The sequence below is a fragment of the Fukomys damarensis genome, unplaced genomic scaffold (genome assembly GCF_012274545.1).
Source record: "Fukomys damarensis isolate Sample0158 unplaced genomic scaffold, DMR_v1.0_HiC HiC_scaffold_9, whole genome shotgun sequence".
Taxonomy (NCBI): domain Eukaryota; kingdom Metazoa; phylum Chordata; class Mammalia; order Rodentia; family Bathyergidae; genus Fukomys; species Fukomys damarensis.
The window spans coordinates 40545774-40567063 of NW_022900921.1; the positions used below are offsets into that span (position 1 = coordinate 40545774).

Below are 21290 nucleotides of genomic sequence, written 5' to 3' on the forward strand. Positions count from 1 at the left end.
ACACACACACACACACACACACACACACACACGCCCACACACACTTGTAAAGGGAAATAAAATATGTCTGACCTTATTTTGGCCTGTGAAAAACTAATTTGCTCTGGTGAACCTGGTATTGTAGTATTTAAGCCATTTTTCTGGGGAATGTGGTTGGTGTGAGAACATGAAATGTTTATCCTGGGCAAATGTTATATGCATATTACATGTATTTTAGGAGAAAGGCTCTGACATAAGGATTTTTTTTCCTATTATGAGATGAGAGAGATTCAATGTAGAGGCAATTACTTTCAAATTTTAAAATAATATATTTATGTGATTTTTTAAAAAAAGATTTAGAAAAGTATTTACAGAACTCATACTTGTCTTCTCTACTCCATCATGTGTAACCATTTTTCTAGTTTGTTTTTCAGATGTTCCTTTTTAAAAATGTAAATACTTAGTATTGTTATATAAGTGTGTGTGTGTGTGTGTGTGTGTGTATGTATATAGTTTGTGTGCTTATATGTGTATATACATTTCCTGTGTCAGATTACACACTGTACTGTCCCAATCTATTCCAACTCAGCAATCGTTGGGCCTCTGCAATAGCTTCCTAACTGGTTGCCACTTCTGTTGCTGTCGCCACCACCTACTCTTGGAAGAGTCAAGTGTACATTTTAAAATGCAAATTAGAACTCACTACTTCACCTTCCTGTGCTGTCACTTTTAAGTCTGGGCCTTGACTGTTTTCCCCAACATAGCTGTGTGGCTTTCTCACAACAATCAAATGTCACCCCTCATAAAGCTGTGGTTGAATATGTGCAAGTAAGAAGCAGAGTTCTCTGGGAGCTCTGGTGACTGGTTGGTTTATGAGTATTTCCACCATTGTTCTTCAGGGACAGTGTGTTATACTGGTGTCTAGGAAGCAAACTGTATCTGGAATCTCCAAGTTGGAGTAACCAGGCTACTAAACTTATTCACAAGCCCTCTTTGGATCTGCCCAGCCCTGCCTCAGGGAGGCTCCTAGGAAACAAGGGGAGGGGTCTGAGCAAGGCCACACCTTAATGCCACTGTTAGAAGAAAGAGCAGCAAGCCTCCTATCTTTGCCCAAGGTTGGTAGTAACACTGAGGACCAGGGAGAGGAGATTCAAACTTTGTTGTGGAGAAACACTGACTACTTCTGAGTGAATACTTTCTTAAATTTTATATGTCATTTGTGCTGATATTTAAGATTTCTGTTTAAAAATATATAAATACATACATGATGAAATATATCTTGCTTTTATTATCTCTAACATCCTATATGCACACTTTTTTTTTTAGAATGTTTGAAGCCCATATGCAGAGCTACAAGGGCAATGACCCGCTTGGAGAATGGGAAAGGTTAGCATTTAGTTTTTGTTTCGTTTTGTTTTCTTTTGTTTTTTTCATTTATACCAACAGTATGCATTTAATTTTTTTTAATTTTGTTTTTTCTTTTATATCAACAGTATGCTATGCTATAAAAAATTAACATTGTTCTATTTTTCTAGTTACATGCAATGGGTAGAAGAGAATTTTCCTAATAATAAAGAATACTTGGTAATGTTATTAGAACATCTAATGAAGGAATTTTTAGATAAGAAGAAATACCACAGTGACCCAAGATTCATCAGTTATTGTTTAAAATTTGTGAGTATACTTTCAGATGGATAACAAATCTAAAATCATATTATATTTTGCATTTTTCCCTAGATTTTTAAGATCACTTTAAATTGCCTTTTAATTACTTTAATTCTTTATTTCTAGTCATATATCTTTAAAAGTTGTATGGCCAGAAATGTGAGTTTTTGGAGCCTTGTCTTCTGTATTATAGAGCTGGTAATTTATTTAAAAAACCCTCCTTTTGAGCTGGGTTTGGTGGTGCATGCCTGTAATCCCAGCACTTGGGAGGCTGAGGCAGGAGGATTGCTGAGTTCGAGACCAGCCTGGGCTACATAGTGAGTTCCAGGTCAGTCTTAGACCCTGTCTCAAAAAAAACAAAAAACAAAAACCTTTATTTCAAGCATGTAAATGTTCTGACATTAAATAGAAACAAAAAAATTAAAAAGTTTATTGTCTAGGATGTGTGCTTGGGGGAGGGAGCATCAGCATACATTCTCAGGTTCTAAAAGGGTTTCTGGGAGTAAAATAAATTAATTGTGAATACAGTAATGAAAATTTTAATTCTCAAAAACTGAATTTAGTACTAAAAGGAGAAAGTAGTCTCAGGTTGTAAAATATTAGTCCTCTTTAATCTGGACTATAGGTGTGAGGGCATGAATAATAAAATCATGAATGGAGTACATAGGGTAAATATGAACTTGTTCATGAAAACACAATTACTATATTTGTAGGCGTCCTGTGAAACTTGAGAAAGCTCAGATTAAGACAAAATAATGCTTTGTGTAACAGGTTGTGATAGACCCCGCTTACTTGAGAAATAGTTAATTTGGGGGTAATTGAATGTGGAGGAAAAGGAATGAACCTAACCTGTAGCCTTGCCATCATCCTTGGGCCTCCATGAAGATTAAATAGTAGAGGCTGGCTGTATCTGAGCCAGATCTACATTAGCAGTTCCACTGTTCTTATGTCTTTTTATTTTTCTGTTTGTTTATTTATTTTGTACCAGGGATTGAACTCAGGTCCTTGGGCTTGCAAGGCAGGCAGTGGAATGAGTATATTTATTTTTAATTGGCACAATAAGTGTACGTATTTATGGGGTACCAGGTGATATTTGCATGCATGTATACAAAATGTAATGATCAGACTAGGACAACTGGCATATCTATCACCTCAGACATTTTTATGTTGAAAATATTCAAAATTCTCTCTACTACCTATTATGAAATATAAAAGCATCACTCAGTTACCCTTCTTTTCTATAGAAAGTAGATAATTCTTCCTTCTGTCCAATTATACCCCTGTAACTGTTAACCTCTACTCCTACCTCGTTATTCTTACATATTTTTGCTCTGGGTTCTTATAGGCTGAGTACAACAGTGATCTTCATCAGTTTTTTGAGTTTTTGTACAACCAGGGGATTGGAACCCAGTCATCTCCTCTGTACATATCCTGGGCTGGGCATCTGGAAGCCCAAGGACAACTGCAGCACGCGAGTGCCATTTTTCGGAGAGGAATTCAAAACCAGGCTGAACCTAGAGAGCTATTGCAACAGCAGTACAGGTAGTTCCAAAATAGAACTCCATATGGTGTTTTCTACCTTGAAATAGAACATTTGTTTTTAAAAATTATATTGTTGGGCCAGGGATTTAGCTCAGTGGTTCCGCCGCCTGCCTTGCAAGTGCAAAGACCTGACTTCAATCCCCGCTACCAAAAAAAAAAAAATTATATTGTTAACCTATTTTTATAGAGAACTCCTTGTTGTGGAAAATATGGTTAATACAGAGTAGTGTAAAGAACTGCCTAGAAATATTACTCTCAGCATGTTAGCGCATTTCTTTTCAGTAGCTTTTCCTGTGCCCCATGTGTATCCTTGTGTTTATTTTAGCAGTAAATCATACTGAATGTCTGGTTATACATACTAAGCTTTATACTGCTCTTAAGAAATTAATGGACTTCTAAATTACTTCTAAAGTGCTTGTGAAGTCTGTCACAGTTGTGTCATAATTTAACCATTCTCCAGCTGGACATTTAAGTTATTTATAGTATTTTGGTTTTTATAAAGAAAAACACTAATCTTAATTTCTTAATCTTAATGTTTTGTTGTTCCAAATTAATACCACTGAATACTTTATAAAGAATAAAAATTTGTTCAGCTCCATTATATAAGCTGGGAGGTCCAAGGTCAAGAGGTCACATCTGGTGGGGGCCTTCTTGCTGTTGGGGACTCTGGAGTCTCCAGGCAGCACGGGCATCACATGGTTAAGAGACAGAACCAACTAGCACTTATAACAGGGCCACTGGGATCAGGATTTAGCTGAGTGGTTCTGGTGCCTACTTCTCAAGCACAAGGACCAGAGTTCAATCCCCGGTACCAAAAAACAAAACAAAACAAAAAACAGGCCCACTGGACATAACCCATTAACCCATGCATAGACTTGCCTGTTCAGAAAAGCAGAGCCCTCATGCCTAACCACCTCTTAATACCTCATAGTGGGGATTAAATCTTAACATGAATTTTAGTGGAGTTATTCAAACCATAGCAAACAATAAATATCAGGATGAATATACCCTTTTTTTCACAATTTTTAATTTTTTTGTGATTAAATGTACCTCATGTAGATTTTTAAAATACAGAAAACTAAATAAGCACAAGCACCCTTTCTGCATTTTCATTAGCTTGTTTTGTTGCTCTTGTTACAGGATTGTAAAGCATGCTTTACATCATGCTATATAAACAGCTTTGCATTAAGATCTTTTCCTTTTTTTCATAAAAGTATTTTTAATATATTTTCTATTTTTATCTACCTCCTTCTGATAGACTCAGAATTGTTGCTATTGCACCAAAAGGTATGGAAAAAGTTTTAAACCTTGTGGTGCATATAACCAAACCACCTATTCAAAGGCTGTCCCTGTTTTTCACTCTTTTCTCCGCAGAATCAGAGACCTATTATACTTTTGCACCCTTTGCCAGTATTTAATATATATATAATCACTTTTTTCAATTTTGCTGTAGTGCTTATGCTTTGAAAACTTTATTATGAGAATTTTTTTCCCATTAAGTTTATTGGTATATTTAAAGCAAACAATACAGTTACATTTATCATTGAGATCTTGTACCTTTACATGATATGAGAATTTTTGAAAAATTAACATAACAAACCTTTATTTCTAGATCATCTGCTTTTAATAATTATTAACTTTTTTTTTCTATGCTGAGGAATTTTGGGGGTTTATTTTGATACCAGGGATCAAACTCAGGATATTGGGCTTTCAAGGCAAGTGGTGGCACCACTGAGCTAAATCCCCAGTCCTATGCTGAGTAATTTAAAGCAGACCTAAAACAAAAATATTATAGTCCAAACACTATCATCTCCAAAAGATTATTTCTTACAGAATTTTATTCCATAATCACACCTGATAAAATTAACAATAATTCTTTAATATCATCTGGTTTTCAATCTTTTCCCATTTGTGAAGTGGTTTCATTACCATTGGTTTGTTAGGATTAAGAGTCAAATAAGGTTTAGCATTTGGCTGTACTTCCCTTTGTAACCTGCACTCTTACTTGCTTTGCTCAAAAACATTAGGCTTGAGAGTTGCACATTATTTGAGAGTTGATGTATAAAAAATAGCATGAAGTGACATATTTGAGAAGTTCTCAGAGCATGAATGATAATATTTTGAAGCAGTGGTCTTAAATTTTGTACTTTTAAACTTTTCTTGCAAACATTATCTTATTTTGTACAAATATAAAATGCCTCAGATATGAATTAAAACACCTTGATACATGGAAAAGGAAACATTTGTTATGTGAATTTGAAAAATACTGACATAAGGCAAAAGGAGGAATAAGTATATTGGATATAAGGATATTACCAGGATTTTATTTGATTTTATTTTTTTGGTTCTGGGGATCAAACTCAGGACCTTGTTCTTGCCAGGCAGGCACTGTCCGGCTGAGCTAAATCCCTGACCCTGGGATTTTATTTTTTTATATTTTGAAGCAAACCTGAAATTCAACTTTGCCTTCTCTCTCAACCATTGTCTTTATTAGGTTATAATCAACTGTCTATTGTATTAGATTTCCACCTTAAAACAGGCATGTTTTAAACTATAAATTCCTAATCTGTATTGATGCCTTTTCTACTATCACTAGGTTATTTCAGACACGCCTCACTGAAACCCATTTGCCAGCTGAAGGTAAGATAATACTTTCTAAAATTTCTAAATTGTTGATAATTTAGTCTCTAATTTTTTCCCATAGAAATCAAATCTGTATATTATATACATATACTAACTTTCCACAATAATATAATCATTATATACTGCAATACTGCAGCATGTGCTAATGAAGAAGTCATAACCAACTAGTATTTATAAATCATACTGTCTCTCAGGTAATAGGAAGACCCTCAGATAATAACAATGCCCCCTAAATAACCCTAAACAGTAGGAACTCTGTATCAGCAATTTTTTTTTCCCTACTGAGCATCAAACTCAGGACCTTGCGCTTGTGAGGCAGGCAATGGCACCACTGAGCTAAATCCCTGTCCCTCAGCACTTTAAAAGAGAAAACTGACAAGCCAGTGTTGAAGATTTCACCATTCTTTGGGAATTAAAAAAAATCAAGTTTGCCCAAAATAGAGGATAGTGCAGACTCCATGTGTTGTGAATTGAATGAGATGTCTTTAATACAGCTTTTAGGAAACAATGGCCTTTTATTTTTCTCATAGAAATAAAGATCATATTTCAGGAATAAGCATTAGCTCTCCTTGCCTGCTTAAAATAACTAGTTAGGTTTTACATTTCTTTCAGGTATTTTCTTGGACATTTTGAATTGGTCAGAAAATGGTCTGTACTATTTTTCTAAAAAGAGTTTTAGTTCATTTTGTGAGATTTTTGTAAATAAGTTGATTTATTTTTGTGCTGTTTACTGAAAGATCAAGAGAATGTATTAATGTGATAATTTTATTTAATATGATTTCCCCTTATTTTTAATTTCTTCTTCTTTTCTCTCATAGCTAGAACCTCAGAACCTCTGCATAATGCTCAAATTTTAAACCAAATGGCATCATCAAAATTAAGTCCAGTAAAGAACTCAGCCTGTGTTTCTAAGAATCAGGTAATAATGTTTGTAGGCTATAGAGAAACTAGGAATGGTACTGAATAGCCATCCTGGCTGCCTTCTGTATCCACTACATTGTTTCTTTGACCTTGTGACTAACCCATCAGCTACCTATTTCCATGGTAGCTTTCTGGGCCTGTTGTCATCTTCCTGTGCTCAACTTAAATAATAATTTGTTATTGAGCCTAGGTCCCATACACACAAACTCCTATCTTCACTTCTCCAACAACTCCTGTCCTTCCGATGCCCTCTCCTCCTTGTTCTGCTGGGCTCTTTTGTAGACCCAGACTCAGAATTCTCCTTGATCTGAACCCTGCCTAAAAGTCCCAGACCTTCAAGCAGGGCTCTGGTACTCCCAGGCAACTGTTTCCAATTTCCCAGATCACCTTTTATATGTGTTTCTAATGTCTCCCCACTTAATTCTTTTTATATGCCAGATTATAATAATTTTAAGCTTCCTTTTACTGTCCTCAAACTTGGAACCTATCTACCTCTAACTTCACTCTCCTAAGCTGGAAGAAGTACTGTACTACTTCTGACAGGGGGGCAGAAATCATCAGATGACATCTTTTAATTTTCTGTCACCCATCAATAAATACAACTGCATCGTTCCCTGCCATTCCAGTGGAGAAGCATAGCCTTTCACTTATGCCTGTCTTTCATCCTCGCAGAGATTTGTTTCCCCTGTGAAGAGCTTTTCTTCCCTGGCAACTTATTAACATGTAAAAATGTTCAAGTCTCTCCTCCCCTCCACTTTATATCTTGCAGCTTTTTCTCCTTCACAGCTCACCAAGGACCTCCTTGAATTTTAATCTAATGGAGTTGTTTCTGCTTTACTAATATAACACTTCTCCAAATATAGACTCTTGTACTGGGCATTAAACCCATGCTAGGCAAGTGTGTTGCTACTAAACTACACCCCACCTTTTTTTATTTTTTTGAGACGGAATCTTGATAAATTGCCTGGGCTGGTCTTGAACTTGGAATCCTTCTGCCTCAGCTTCCCAAGTACACACCTGGGATAACAAGTATGCACCACCATGCTTGGCACATTTCTAACTTTTGTAGATAGTGCAAACTATCTTGATTTGGTTTTCATCCTACACATGCTTGCCATCCTTCTTATTCCTGCATCCCCTGACTAAGCTTTTTAGACAGAAGAGATGGGTCTCATTGATGGTCATATTTCCCCAGACCTAGCTCATTATGTAAGATGTGTGACTTGTTCAATAAATACTTGTTTAGTGAATGAATGCTATGCTAGTATTGGAAACTTTCAAGGGTATAGTAATGCCAAAAGAAAAAACTAATTTTTTCTAAAGTTGTTTTCTTACTGGGCTTAGGAATTTTTTTTTTTTTTTTTTGGTAATGGGGATCGAACTCGGAACCTTGTACTTGCAAAGCAGGTGGCAGCACCACTGAGCTAAACCCCCGGCCCATGGAAAATTTAAGAGGCCCCTTCCTCTTGACCATTTTCATATTGATTTATGAAGTCATTTGGGTGAAGATTACTTTTCAGTAACTGAATGCTCATGTTTGTTTTCTATCTTTTAGGGCTCAGAAATTTCTAGAATGATACCTTCAGTTCCTGATAAAGAATCAAATATGCAAGTACAATCAGTGCATTGCTCTAGTATTTGTATCCCTTCCAAAGTTCCTTTAGTACATTGTTGTCAATAATGTATTTTTTCTCTGTAGGGAACAAAGGGTGATCATGATTTCTAAATCAGAATACTCCACACACTCATCATTGGCAGCAAAAGTTGATGTTCAGCAAGTTGTTATGTACTGCAAGGAGAAGCTTATTTGTGGAGACTCAGAATTTTCCTTTGAAGAACTGAGAGCCCAGAAATACAACCAGCGGAGGAAGCATGAACAATGGGGTGCTTGCAGTCTTATATTTTCAGTTATTTTTATATCACTTAACATAATGAGTGATTACATTTTTTATTGAATAATTGACTCTGCTGACTCAGAAGAAGCCATCTCCAGCTCATCCTATCACAAACCTAGAAACCTTTGTTAAAAACAAGCATAGCAGCCATGTATTTCCAAGAACTAAACCCATGTCTTTATAGCAGAACTCATGGTTAAAATAGCACTAAAATAGATATTCATGCCAGTGTTACCATATCTTTAGTGAAATAAGACATTTTAAATTTTTTAAGTTTTATCTCTATGGATTTGAATAATATATATAATAATTCTAAACCTGTATGTCACCACTTGTACTGTGAAGGGATTAGGTTGGGAATTGAAGCTCAGAAAGAGATTTTCCAAATTCTGTACCTACTACAAACAAATATAATCAGGAGTCCTCTAATCAAAGTGCCATGTCATTTAAGGCTATAGAGTAAATTGAATTTTGTTCCAAAGAAAAATGTGTGCCTTAGCATCAGTGTTTGCATTTGGCTTTTACTGTAGCAACATAGACCTTAGGGAGAGGAAAAAGAACCTTTGTTCCACTCAGGATTTTTATGTCATCTCTGTTAATTGAACTATATCCATCTGTGAGCCTTTCTTTTGTTTGTTAACTTTTTGTATTTGGTCAACAACAGAACACTCATGGAGGAACTATTTGGGTATTTGGTTTTTGGTTTTTGAGGCCTTGAACTCACTATGTAGCATAGGCTGGCCTCAGACTCCTTGTGGTCCTCCTGCCTCAGCCTGCTGAATGCTAGGATTACAGGTGTGCACCATCACACCTGGCTGAAAGGCCCATTTTGGGTAGTGCGTGGGTAACATTATCTTTCATGTGCTATGACCTGAAGTTCCAACCAGACCCTGATTTGTCTGGGGTATGGCCAAGGAAGCCAGTTATTGGAAGTAGGACTGGACCTTCAATGCACTTTTCTTTTAATTCTTAGAAAGTACCTAGAGAATTCTATCTTTTGAAACCTGAAATGAAAAATCATTTTAAAATGACTTGTACAATCATGATTATTTTATAACAAGTTTAGTATTATACTGTTATTTCCAAATATACTGTTGATCACCATATAAATTTGTATAGTGTATATGCCCTGAATTTAATAGTAAGTATGCCGAGGGCAAGTAAAGATTATAATTAAAAGGTAATACAAGTTTCAGGTCCAAAATCTAATAAACATTGAAAGTATTTTTTACTCACTTTGCATGTTTTCCTCTGATGACCTGGATTGAAGGTTCACATACAAACCACTTTTTTACTCTTTCCTAAAGGAAATGAAGACAGACATTATATAAAAAGGAAAGAAGCAAATGCGTTTGAAGAACAACTGTTAAAACAGAAAATGGATGCACTCCATAGGAAATTGCATCAAGTGGTGGAGTTATCCCAGGAGGACCTGCCCATTCCCCAGGAAAGCTCTGAGGTATGTAAATGTACTTCACTGGCACATCTTGTTCTCAGAATGGTGATTGTTGTGCTCTTGCCTTCTTTTTAGAGGTAATTTTCATTTAGCAAATAACTTTCCAAATTTTCAAAATAATTTGACACAGAAAGATTTTCAAAATATAGAATGAGCAAAAGAATTTAGAGAATGGAATAGTATTTTCCTATATATGTGTGTGCACAAGTTTATATATTCATCTATTAGTGTATATATTTTTCTGGCTTTTGTACAATGAATAGATTACATAATGAGAATCTGAATATATATAATTATTGTCATCTCTATTATATATTTGCCACTGTTTCATGTTGCAAGAAGAGAAAGGGTGTATTAGGGTCACATATATTTTCTTTAAATTATTAATAAGTGGGACAGATTGTGAAAAAATTAAGCTATATAAGTTACTATTTAAAATACTGTATTTCCATCTATGGCATAGGATACCAGAAAGATAAAATAATAAATTACTGAAATATGTATTTCAAAAATTATAAAAAATACATGACTTTGATGACTTCTTAAAAATTGAATAAAAGGTGTGTGTGTAGATGTAGGATTGTCTGTGTTATGTGTATCAGGGTACGCATTCATTAATTTGTATATATGTATACACACCTGTACATATATATATATCAATGAAAGCTCATTGCTAATCGCTATAGCTTGTCTTTTTTTAGACATTTACAGTGCATGAAACACATAACTATGAGTACAGTTGAAGTTAAGTTTCTGTATAATTAAGACTTATTTTCTGCTTTTTCTACCTGATATGTCTTATACATCTGTCACTATTACTACAGAGAGATTCAATCTTTGTATTGCAACATAGTGTAGCTTATTTTTAGTTTCCTCACAATGTGGGGTTAAATGCTTTTATCTCTTGCATGTCTAATAATAGCATCTTTATTTGGCCCTCACGCTTGGTTGGTAACTTGGCTAGGACTGTATTCTATGAAGGAAACCATCTCCCCTCAGAATTTTTGAAGGCACTGCTCCATAGTTTTTTGGCTATGCTGTTTGGTTGAGAAGTTCAGAGTCATTCTGATTCATAGTCTTATTAATGTGACCTCCACTGTTCTCTGGAAGTGTGTAGGATCATCTTTACATTCTTGTTGTGACAAAATAATGATGTGTTTAGCATTTAGTTTTGTCTCCACTACACTCATCATTTGATTATTGCAGTCCAGCAGCTCTAAGGAATTTTCTTGGTGGCTTTTGGTTTGCTTGTTAGTTTTTCTCCATCCATGTTTTCTACTAGACTATCCTGACTAGTCATCTAACTTTCTTAACATTCTTTACTTTTTTTTAAAATCTGTCCTTACTACCACCTCCCAGTTTTCTGAGAGATAGCTGAACTTCTTATGGCCTTTTTATTTTATTTCTAATATCATTTTGGGGTCAAATTACTTTTAACTATGAAGGCTCACTTTACAGCTTCCTATTTTTATTTTGTGAATGTAATACCTTGCTTCTTAGTCTGAGAATGTGAATTTTTTTTTCTTTCTGTCTCAGAACTCTTAATCTCTCATTCATATGTGTTTATTTATTTGGATCATTGTCCTTTGTTTTGAAAGCTTGTCATTAAGTATTTGGTGATCAGTACTGTTTTCTCATACAAAAGGAGATATGAGAAGACGCATTAGAAACTGGGGGAGCGTTGTTGACTAATTAGTTTCACTGGGCAGTAAGATACCTGAGAATATTAAGAGAGTAGAAACCTGAGCTAACAGCACTTAGGTAAAGAAAGGATTTTGTTTCTCATTTTGTACCTATTACTTCCACCCTCGGCCCCAGTCCAAAATTCTCTGGATTATTTCTCTACCAAAAAAAAAAAAAGGAAACCTCTGATGGCTTGATGGGTGGGGCATAAGGATCCCCCTCCATGTGTGCCTATAAGAATGGATCTCAGAATCTAGTTTTTCAACAGACTTACTTTTACCACATTCTTGTTTTCAGCCCCACCCTCATTTCCATTCTGAGGTATATCTTGTACTGCATATTTCTGAACATCTCCTTAGACCAGAGACACACAACCCCTATCTTCCTCTTATATCTGTTTCTGGTACTAGAATTGTGTTACTGTGATTTTGTGAGGTTTGGGGAAGAAGAGGTGATAAAGCAAATGTTAAAACATCGTCTTTACCAGGAGCTTCATTTGTGGAACTTTTCTGTGTATGGCTGGCATAAGGATATATTTCCCAACTGGTTTACCAGTTGTCTCTAAATCTTTGTTAGATTATTCTGCTTTTCCTTGTTGATTTAAAATATCACATGATGGAAATATATATGTACAAAATCTATTTCTAAAATATCTACCTTTGTTTTGTCCCTATATTTCTTCTTGATCTTTCCATATTGTGTATTTACTAAAACTTTCTTATATATTTTGATATTTGATAGCGAAAATCTGGGGTTTTTTTTAATATTTCTTCCAAATTTAATGCAAGTTGGGTATTTCTAATCCATTTCTCATTGATAAGTCTGCAAATATTCCAAAATGTGAAAGATCCTGAAATGTAAAACATTTCTAGTCCTGAACGTTTCGGATAAGTAATAGTCAACTGTATTGTGACTATTTTTAATCTTTACTATTTTAGTACATGAGTAAATTGTGTAGATAGTTTTTTATTAATACATATTAATTGTAGGGCTGGGGATTTAGCTTAGTGGTTCTGGCGCCTACTTCACAAGCACAAGGGCCCAAGTTCGATCCCCAGTACAAAAACAAAACAAAACAAAAAAACATATTAATTGTACAAGTCAATGGGCTTTACCAGGACATTTCCATGTGTGTATATGCCTTGATTCTGTCCATACTTCTGCCTTCTTTTACCCTTCCCCAGTCCCATTCCCCAGTAATACCTCTTTTTGTCCACTTGTCTATGAAATAACACACTTACTCTAGATATTTAGCATTTTTCTTAAATATTTGTAAAAATACTTTTATATAGTGAGGAATTAATTTTTGGATCTTTCAAGTTTATAACATGAGAGTGTTCATTTATTTAAAAAGCAAAGGTTTGGGGCTGGGGATTTGGCTCAGTGTTTCTGCCGCCTGCTTCACAAGTACAGGGGCCCAAGTTCAATCCTCAGTACCAAAAAAAAGCAAAGGTTTTAAGTTGAGATAGTTATGCTTCCAATTATGAACCATGCTTTTGTGGTAGTTTATATACATATGTCCTAGTCATTAAAGAGAAAATGGTAAGCAGGGATATTTTAATAAAATACCATCGTAAGCATTTGATAACCTTGATTTCTTGGCTTCTTCCCAAAATAAAATGAAGGAAAATAAAGTACTCTTTAAATACTGACACAATTATATGGGCTGGTGATTTTTCAGTGGATAAAAGTGTGAGCTGCTAGTTGAGTCTGGTTCAAAAACTACAAAGCATTTACCATGTAGGGTGGTTTTTTTGTTGCTAACTATTCATTTTTTTCCTCTTTTGTAACTTTAATTGAAGCATTGATATTCATTTTAAGCTTTTTTAAAAGCACCAAATTTTAAAATATCTGTCAATTTTTTTAAACCATCAAGAATTTAAGTTCTACCAAAATAAAAACAAAACAAAACAAAAGCCCACACAGAAATAAAAAGTGATGAAAATCACATTCTAGGGGGTCAGTGCAATTAGCAGCCTTTGCTGTGCTAATTGTTCTTCAGCTGACTTTCAAAAAACTAACACCCTAGCTCATCAAAATATACATTTTCCATTTGCTTTTTTAAGTTAAAAATAATTAAAATGAGAAAACTTTAAGGAAGTCACAATCAATTACCTGACTCATTTTGATGGTGTGTCCAGCATATGGAGGTCAGGAAGGCTTTTCTGCAGCACACATCATTGGTATATTCATCTTCAGGGTTTAGCTTTCTTCCAAACTGTAAAATACCCACAATTCTAAGTATGAAGGGACATAGACAATCTCCTTCGAGAATTCCACAGGACAATAAAGACGCCCACACTGTTCTTCATAGAGCTACAGGGCTTCTGTCAAATTGATGCGGTACCCCTGTGTAAAATACTTCCTGTCCTGTTGTTGCTATCAATGCATAACATACTGCTATTATTAGTCTTTTTATATAAATATAAATATATATATGCATATATTTATAATTTGAATTTTTGGAAACTTTAACAGTGCTATCAACTTTGGAAAAGTTATCCCAATTTACTGTGTTGAGTTGGCATTGTACAGAAATGGACAGCTATATTGGTCTTTTTTTTTTTTAATTCCATGTGTACAGGGGTAACACATTGTACTAAATATGTAAGGTCATATCTACATGGGTTTGATTACAGAAACTAATAAAGTATTCTCTAAATAATGAAAAAAAGAATAAGATAAGACTACAAGAGCAAGAAGCAATTTAAATATGTTCAGGGGCCATTTTCATCTCCAGAATTAAGGATTATTTTAATGTTACATCATTGCCTTTTCTCTTTTACTTTCCTTTTTAGTTTTATTTTAGTATTCCCTATTTTTAATGTTAATACAGAGATTTCTTTAACTGAAATACCGAATAGTTTCTCTGGTATGAAAAACTATAATAGTACACAGGTTCCTAATGAGATAATTAATAATGTGAAATAGGAAATAAAGGGTTAAAGGTGTAGGGAAAGTGGGAAGGGTGGGGGAAAGGTAATAAGGGAGAGGGAAAAAATATGAGAAACTGAAAAAATGGAAATAAAGTGTTTGTAAACGGGGAGGGGGAGGGGGTGAAGGGAGGGCAGGGACAAGGGGAAAAATGAGAATCAAGACCTGTCATGTAAAGGTACAGGATCCCAATAATGAATATAACTGTACTGTATACCTAGATTGTACCAATAAACTCAAAAAGAAAAAAAAAATAGATTGTCTAAGACATCATCCCTACATGTTTTGTGCATATATTTCTTACATGCATCAACTATCATTTGGTCAGTCTGTACCATAGTGACCATCTTTGGTTCAGTTTGACTATTTCACATAACATGCCTCCATTTCCACCTCCCAGAATCAATACATCTTTGTCAGTGTAATCTTCTTTGCCACTGCCCATGATGAACAGGGTGTGTGCCAATTCACTCTCTTGCCAAATTAACATCCCACTAAGGATGAGAATATTCCCAAACTTCTTCAAGTGTAGAATTTTAATGTTCTGGTAAGGTGAATCTTCGCCATCTACTACTTCATCTGTGTCATACTCCACCAGGTGGCCATCAGCAGTGCTCCAGTATCTGTTGATGGCCCCTCCTTGAAATATGGTTGGTAAACGCTTCACCCACCCAATACTGGCCTGACTCAATTCTTTCATTCTCTCTTCTACTTTGTTCAAAAGGTTGTCAGTTTCTTCTCTGCCCTGGATAATCACTGTCGTAACTCAAGGTCCAGCAATACCAATCCATGGGGATAAATTCTCAACTTGGCGAAGCTGCCACTTTTGTTTATATAGGTTGCTAGGTAGCCATGATCTTGCCAGGTATTCACCGACTCTGCCATGCCCTGCTCCTGCAAAATGGACTGTAGACCTTTTAGAATGGTCTTACCATCAGCTTTGACACCAAGCAAGAAGTTGAGCATGCTGTGCTGTGCTACTGCCATAGTGAGGCAAGGCCCTGTGCCATGCCTGAGGGAGGCTGCCACGGGAGACTGGAGACACGTGCAGCATGTCAAACTGTGGCCAGAGAGCCTATTCATTTTTAAATAAATATTTGAAGGGGTAAGGGACTCTTCAAGAGGGATGGAATCTAGATGCTGTGGCTTGAAAAGTTCTAATGCCTGCTTAGTAATGTTCTTGACCTCATGGTTTTGTTGTTTGTTTGCTTGACACAATAGATTAATCCAGTACTTACAAGACCAAGTGTAAGCTCCCAGCAAGAACAGAGAGCTCCGTGTCTTCCAGCCATCAATCAGCACACCTCTAAAAACTTGGGAGAGAAACTCGGAGAGGTGCCTCCTACCATTCCTCTTTTGTCACATGCTGCTTTGACGTCCCCAGCTATTGACCAGAGTGTAGCTCCTCCTGTTCCTTTGATGGCCCAGCCAGTGACAAACTCCCGGTAAGCTGAAGGTTGTCCTGGAGGTGACTGACATCTGTTGGCCCTTTACATGATCTACCAAGAGTGACAATGTAATAAAAGATGAACGATTCCAGATTTCTTAAATTTTAAATGGGAATGAGAATGTTGTTGAAAAGCCATTAGCAAAACGCTGGCTCCAAATTTTTCAGACTTATTTATTCCATGCTTCTTTTCAAATATTTGTTTTACTTCATACTTCTCTATTGAGTTACAAGTTTTTGATTCCCTTGAAACTCATCAGCTTGTCTGGGCCTGGAAAGTAAACAGCTGTAGGCTAAACGTGCTTTTTCTTACTCATTCTGAGTATCTGCAGGCATTGTTACCATCCAGACGGTTACTTGATATGTGTCTTTGCATTCCTTCTATCCTGTCATGGGAGCAGTTTGGGATCAGTCTACCTCCACACTGCTGTGAAGGTTTCCCTCCAATTTTGAGCAAATTTTCAGATTTCAGAAATTATAATTAATGTCACATTCTTTACATTTTTATCTTCATTCACTTCAGCTCTCTTAAAAAATGTTTCATTTACTTTGTGGACTAAGCATTTGCATCATCTGTATTTTAACAAAAGGCATATAATTGTTACTAATTTCTTTTCCTATTATTGCTTGAAAGTTAAAATTTTTAATATGCAAAGCATGTTTACTCTTCAGTGTATCTCAAGAGCCTTTTCTTCCAGATGTATGAGTCTAAATTCTCATGAACTCAAGCTACAGAGTGGATCTGAAACAAAGGAAGGTAATGTTTCATCATAATAACTTCAGCCCAACCTCTATGCAGACTCTTTTGGGTTGCTCAGAGTCTGTACTGTGGCTGTGGAGTAGGAAGTCTTACTAAACTTAAGTGTTACTTTCATCTTCCTAGGGGGCAGATTACGTAAAGCCCAGACCATTTCTAATGAAAGTCCTCTCTGGTATAATATGTGGAAACGGTGATCCAAAGGTTAATTAGCAGTGGTGTTGTACTGTCATTTAGTACTTCAGTGGAGGCATTTATGTAGGACATACGTTTTGTACATTACATACGATACAGTTTGGGCATTATTCCTACCTTGGGACTATGGTATGCTTTCCCCTGGCAGTTCAAGAACAGAGCTATTTGAAATCGCCAAAGACTCATGGAACCGAGTCTTACTGACTGCACTCAGTCTAAGTAGTTGGAGATGCAGTCATGAACAAAAAGGTTGAAAATCCTTACCAAAAGAAAATGTTATTTTTGAGGTGGGAGGGTTGAAATTTCAGAGAAGGTAAGTGGGAAAGATGTTGAAAAGAAGATGACATTTGCAGAAAGGACCTTAGGAGGGCATTTTGCCTTGGGAAATCTGCTTCAGGAAGAGGAACAGCAAGTACAGAGCCCTAACTCAGGAGTATGCCTGGTGTGTTCTGAGCACAACAGAGGCCAGTGCTGCAAAATGACCTGGGGAAGGAAGAGGAAGATGGTAAGACCTGAGCGAACAAGGCCAGGGTGTGCAGGGCCTTATATACCAGTAATTAACTCTGGCTGAGATGGAAAGTGGTCTTAAGATTTATAATATGGGACAGGAAAAAAGATTTATACAGTGACTATGAGCATGTAGTCCTTAGGATCCAATGAAGCTAAGGATGCTGTTGATAACAAAACTGCTGTGTTGGGGTATGCTTAGACCAAACACATAATCTCTTTGAACTACCATTTGCTTTTCTGCAAAACGATAAATCTTGCCTTCCCCCACTTTCTAGCACTCTTACAAAGATAAGTCCAAAATATAATAATGAAAATCTTTCGTGATAATTATTGACAATGGCAAATAGAATTTAATAAATTACTGCAATTGTGTCTCATCTAACATGTTCTGAATTGGCTGCTGATACTATGTTTTGTCCCATTCCTCTACCAGAATGTGAAACATATAAGGTCACTAGCACAAGTTCTTTTCACACTACTCCAAACACATCACTGGGAATGATGGTTCAGGCAACACCATCCAAAGTGCAGCCATCACCCACTGTGCACACGAAGGAAGCATTAGGTAAAGCATTTTGTTAGATGTGTAGTGATTACAAAAAATTAACGTACCCTCTTTTGCCACCTGTTGACAAGTATTTTTGTTGTTGTTCTTCAGGTTTCATCATGAATGTGTTTCAGGCACCTACGCTTCCTGATATTTCTGATAACAAAGATGAATGGCCATCTCTAGATCAAAATGAAGATGCATTTGAGGCCCAGTTTCAAAGTAATTATTCATTATTTAAAAGCTACCGTGTACATAGCATTGGGAGAAGTTGCCACAGGCATTGTGAAATATTCCATAAGATTGTGTCTGTGCCCTTGATCAGCCCATCACATAAGGGCAAGGAATACATGAAATAAAAATATGACAGAGTTTGACATGGTTACAATGTGTGTGAGAAATCTGGCTTTTCTTGTTTTATTACTGTTCTTACAGTTAAGTGTTTAAAAATCCCTATAAGTAGGAATAGTGCAGAAGGCCCAAGTATTCGAGGTATGTCTCGACCCCTTCCTGAAAGTGTTGAAGGCCAGCATCTAGTCCACTTGTATACAATTAGGGAATTCATGCTGTGAACTGGATGTTATAAAAAAGATGAGATCCAGTTAGACTTGGGAGGTCTAGAAATATAAAGCTAAATGATTAATTTTTTTTCTTAAAAGAAATGAAAAACAAAACTATTGAGAGAATTTATTAAGTAAGTCAACTGACAATAGTAATGTTATAGCAGAATGGTGAATACTGTTCTTTATAAATGATGAGAACTCTGGAGGCCTGAGTGCTAGACCCAGGGACCATGGTAAAGTCACTTCATCTCACTGCAAAGTGACTTGTCACACTAGTGTTTTAAAACTGATCTCAGTTCTTCTCTATAAGCTGTTATTTCTTTACCTTATTTGTAGTTGAAGTTTAGCATAAAGGATAGTGATTTTTCCTTGGACAATAATGAAATGCTATTTTTTTATTCTCTTATAGAAAATGCAGATTCCACTGGGACTTGGGGAGTCAATAAGATTATTTCTTTGCCATCTGGTTTTCCTATTTTTGAAGATGGAAACAAAGAAAATTATGGGTAAAGAAACATAGTTAAAATAACATTAGAAGGGACGTGTGTCATCACAATGCCAAGACATACTGTAAAGTTTCTACAGAATTCAAGGCAGTGAGGCAGAGAAGGGGGAATGTGGATCACATGGTCTATGTTCTAGTCCTAGCTCTGCCACCTGTGAGCTTTTGACCATGTGACCAGGAGCTTGTTCCCAAAGTTCTCTCAGTCTGTATTCCTATACAACAGTTCCAAAAGAGCAGCTGCCAGTACAAGTACCCTTATGTGCTCTTCATATTTGCACTACTAACAAAGTAGAAAAGGAACTCCTTTATGTTGAATAATGCCACAGAGAATATGTTTTAAGATAGAGAGGCATTACATTAGAGAGCCATATGCCAGGATAGAGTAGGGTAGCTCTAGGAATTCTCAGTACTAGTTTTATCTATGGAAATAGAAGTGTCAGTGTGAATTACAGGTATAGAATAAAAGAAATTCATATTGAGGTAGACAGAAGGCATGGCCAGCTTGCAGAGAGGAGTTCCACATGTAGGCTAGATACTAGGAATAAGAAATAAAATGCTATGTGACATTTTACTGGACATGCCCCTAATTCTTTTGCTCCTAATGTTGGGAACTCGGTATAATAGGAATTATATATTCTATCCTAACTTCAGTAAATAAGTCAACTGTATTTACATAGTTAATTCAATTTATACTTTTTTGCTAGAACTGTTGTAAAAGTAAAGCATCTATGTAACTGTCAACTTATTAAATAATATAAGTGGGGAATTTTTGTAAAAGTGGTTGCATTTATTTAATATATTTTAATATTTATAATTTTACAAATCTTTTCTTAGATTACCACAGCCTAAAAATAAGCCGATAGGAGCCAGAACCTTTGGAGAACGCTCTATCAGTGCATTTCCTTCAAAACCAAAAGTAGGTAAATTTCTATTTCATCTGTGAAATGGGTCTTGTCTTGCCACCCTTTCTTCTTTATTTCCAACTGATTATACCAATCAAATAATATGATGATATAAAACTGGGCTGCAAAATACAGTGTTATCTGAGAAATGTGTGTCTTTTAGAACATTATTCAACAATCATTTGAATGTTTATTATTGTGGCAAACAAACTAGATATGATTTTTGTCCTCAAAGGGCCTTCCTTTTAGCTAGGAGGAACCACCAGGGATATGTGTTTTCCATAGACCTAAGAAGCAAGGCCAACAATGGAGTAATAATGAGAAACCCAGCAAATGTGAATCAAATTAAAATGGCCCATCATCATCATAACTCAGCCAACAAGCTCCACCCATTTGCTATCCCACAGCAGTCTTCTGTAGCAGCCATTGTGTTCAGCCCATGTTTGGCTTCCATCCAGGCTGTGTTCCCCATAGTGTGCTTTCTTTCCATCCACTGCCTGCCCCTCTGGCTGTGATGAACCAGCGAAAAGTGCTTTTATCACTAATCACTCTTACTGAGAAACTCTGCTGAATCCTGTCCCCTGCTTTAATCCCATGATGGATTATTTGGCATAAACTGTTGTTCAGCTCTCTAATTCTTGTCAGAACTGTTTTACCTTAAAAATTTCCCAAATAATGGACTGGATTTCAGATATTGTACCATCATTTTAAAGGTTCATTTTACTGAACTATAAGTGCTTTGACCAAAAAGCCACACTGCTTTTTCTATATATACGATGCTGAACTTAAAGCAATGCTTGTCCTGCATCTACCTAAAGAGATAACCAGCGAGTTTGTCTTCCAATCTTGGAAGAGATGGTGGGTTTTATGAAGATAATGCAGAATATATAAAAATCACGTGTGGCATTTTAAGGACAACTGAAGAGATACATCAAGTATGGTTTTGACAGTGGTTTCTGTCTGTGCTCATAGACTCCAAAACTTGACCTATAATTATGGTCATGGAGAAATGCTGGATTCTAGGGGCCAGGGATTTTTTTTTTTAAACACCTAGAGCATCTTGTATCAGTAATTAATTAAGTATTTTTGGATTTTATTATTTTTCTAAAAGAAGAAAAGTTGAGCATAGCAAAAAACACAGGAGCA

The 21290-nt window shown here is 35.9% G+C and overlaps 1 protein-coding gene and 1 pseudogene across 1 annotated transcript in view; one reads left to right on the forward strand and one right to left on the reverse strand.

Annotated features, from left to right (window-relative positions):
• The window catches only part of Bub1 (BUB1 mitotic checkpoint serine/threonine kinase), a 40917-nt gene that overhangs the window by 1976 nt on the left and 17651 nt on the right, over positions 1 to 21290 (forward strand). Inside the window, exons 2-15 of the mRNA XM_010638170.2 lie at positions 1306 to 1365; positions 1515 to 1653; positions 2990 to 3186; positions 5783 to 5826; positions 6648 to 6748; positions 8306 to 8358; positions 8450 to 8634; positions 9953 to 10104; positions 15940 to 16163; positions 16864 to 16922; positions 18061 to 18192; positions 18286 to 18396; positions 19147 to 19243; positions 20077 to 20158. Of these exons, the coding sequence (XP_010636472.1) occupies positions 1306 to 1365; positions 1515 to 1653; positions 2990 to 3186; positions 5783 to 5826; positions 6648 to 6748; positions 8306 to 8358; positions 8450 to 8634; positions 9953 to 10104; positions 15940 to 16163; positions 16864 to 16922; positions 18061 to 18192; positions 18286 to 18396; positions 19147 to 19243; positions 20077 to 20158 (1636 nt within the window). The remainder of the gene's footprint in view (positions 1 to 1305; positions 1366 to 1514; positions 1654 to 2989; positions 3187 to 5782; positions 5827 to 6647; positions 6749 to 8305; positions 8359 to 8449; positions 8635 to 9952; positions 10105 to 15939; positions 16164 to 16863; positions 16923 to 18060; positions 18193 to 18285; positions 18397 to 19146; positions 19244 to 20076; positions 20159 to 21290) is intronic.
• Positions 14955 to 15705, reverse strand: LOC104872023 (annotated as a pseudogene).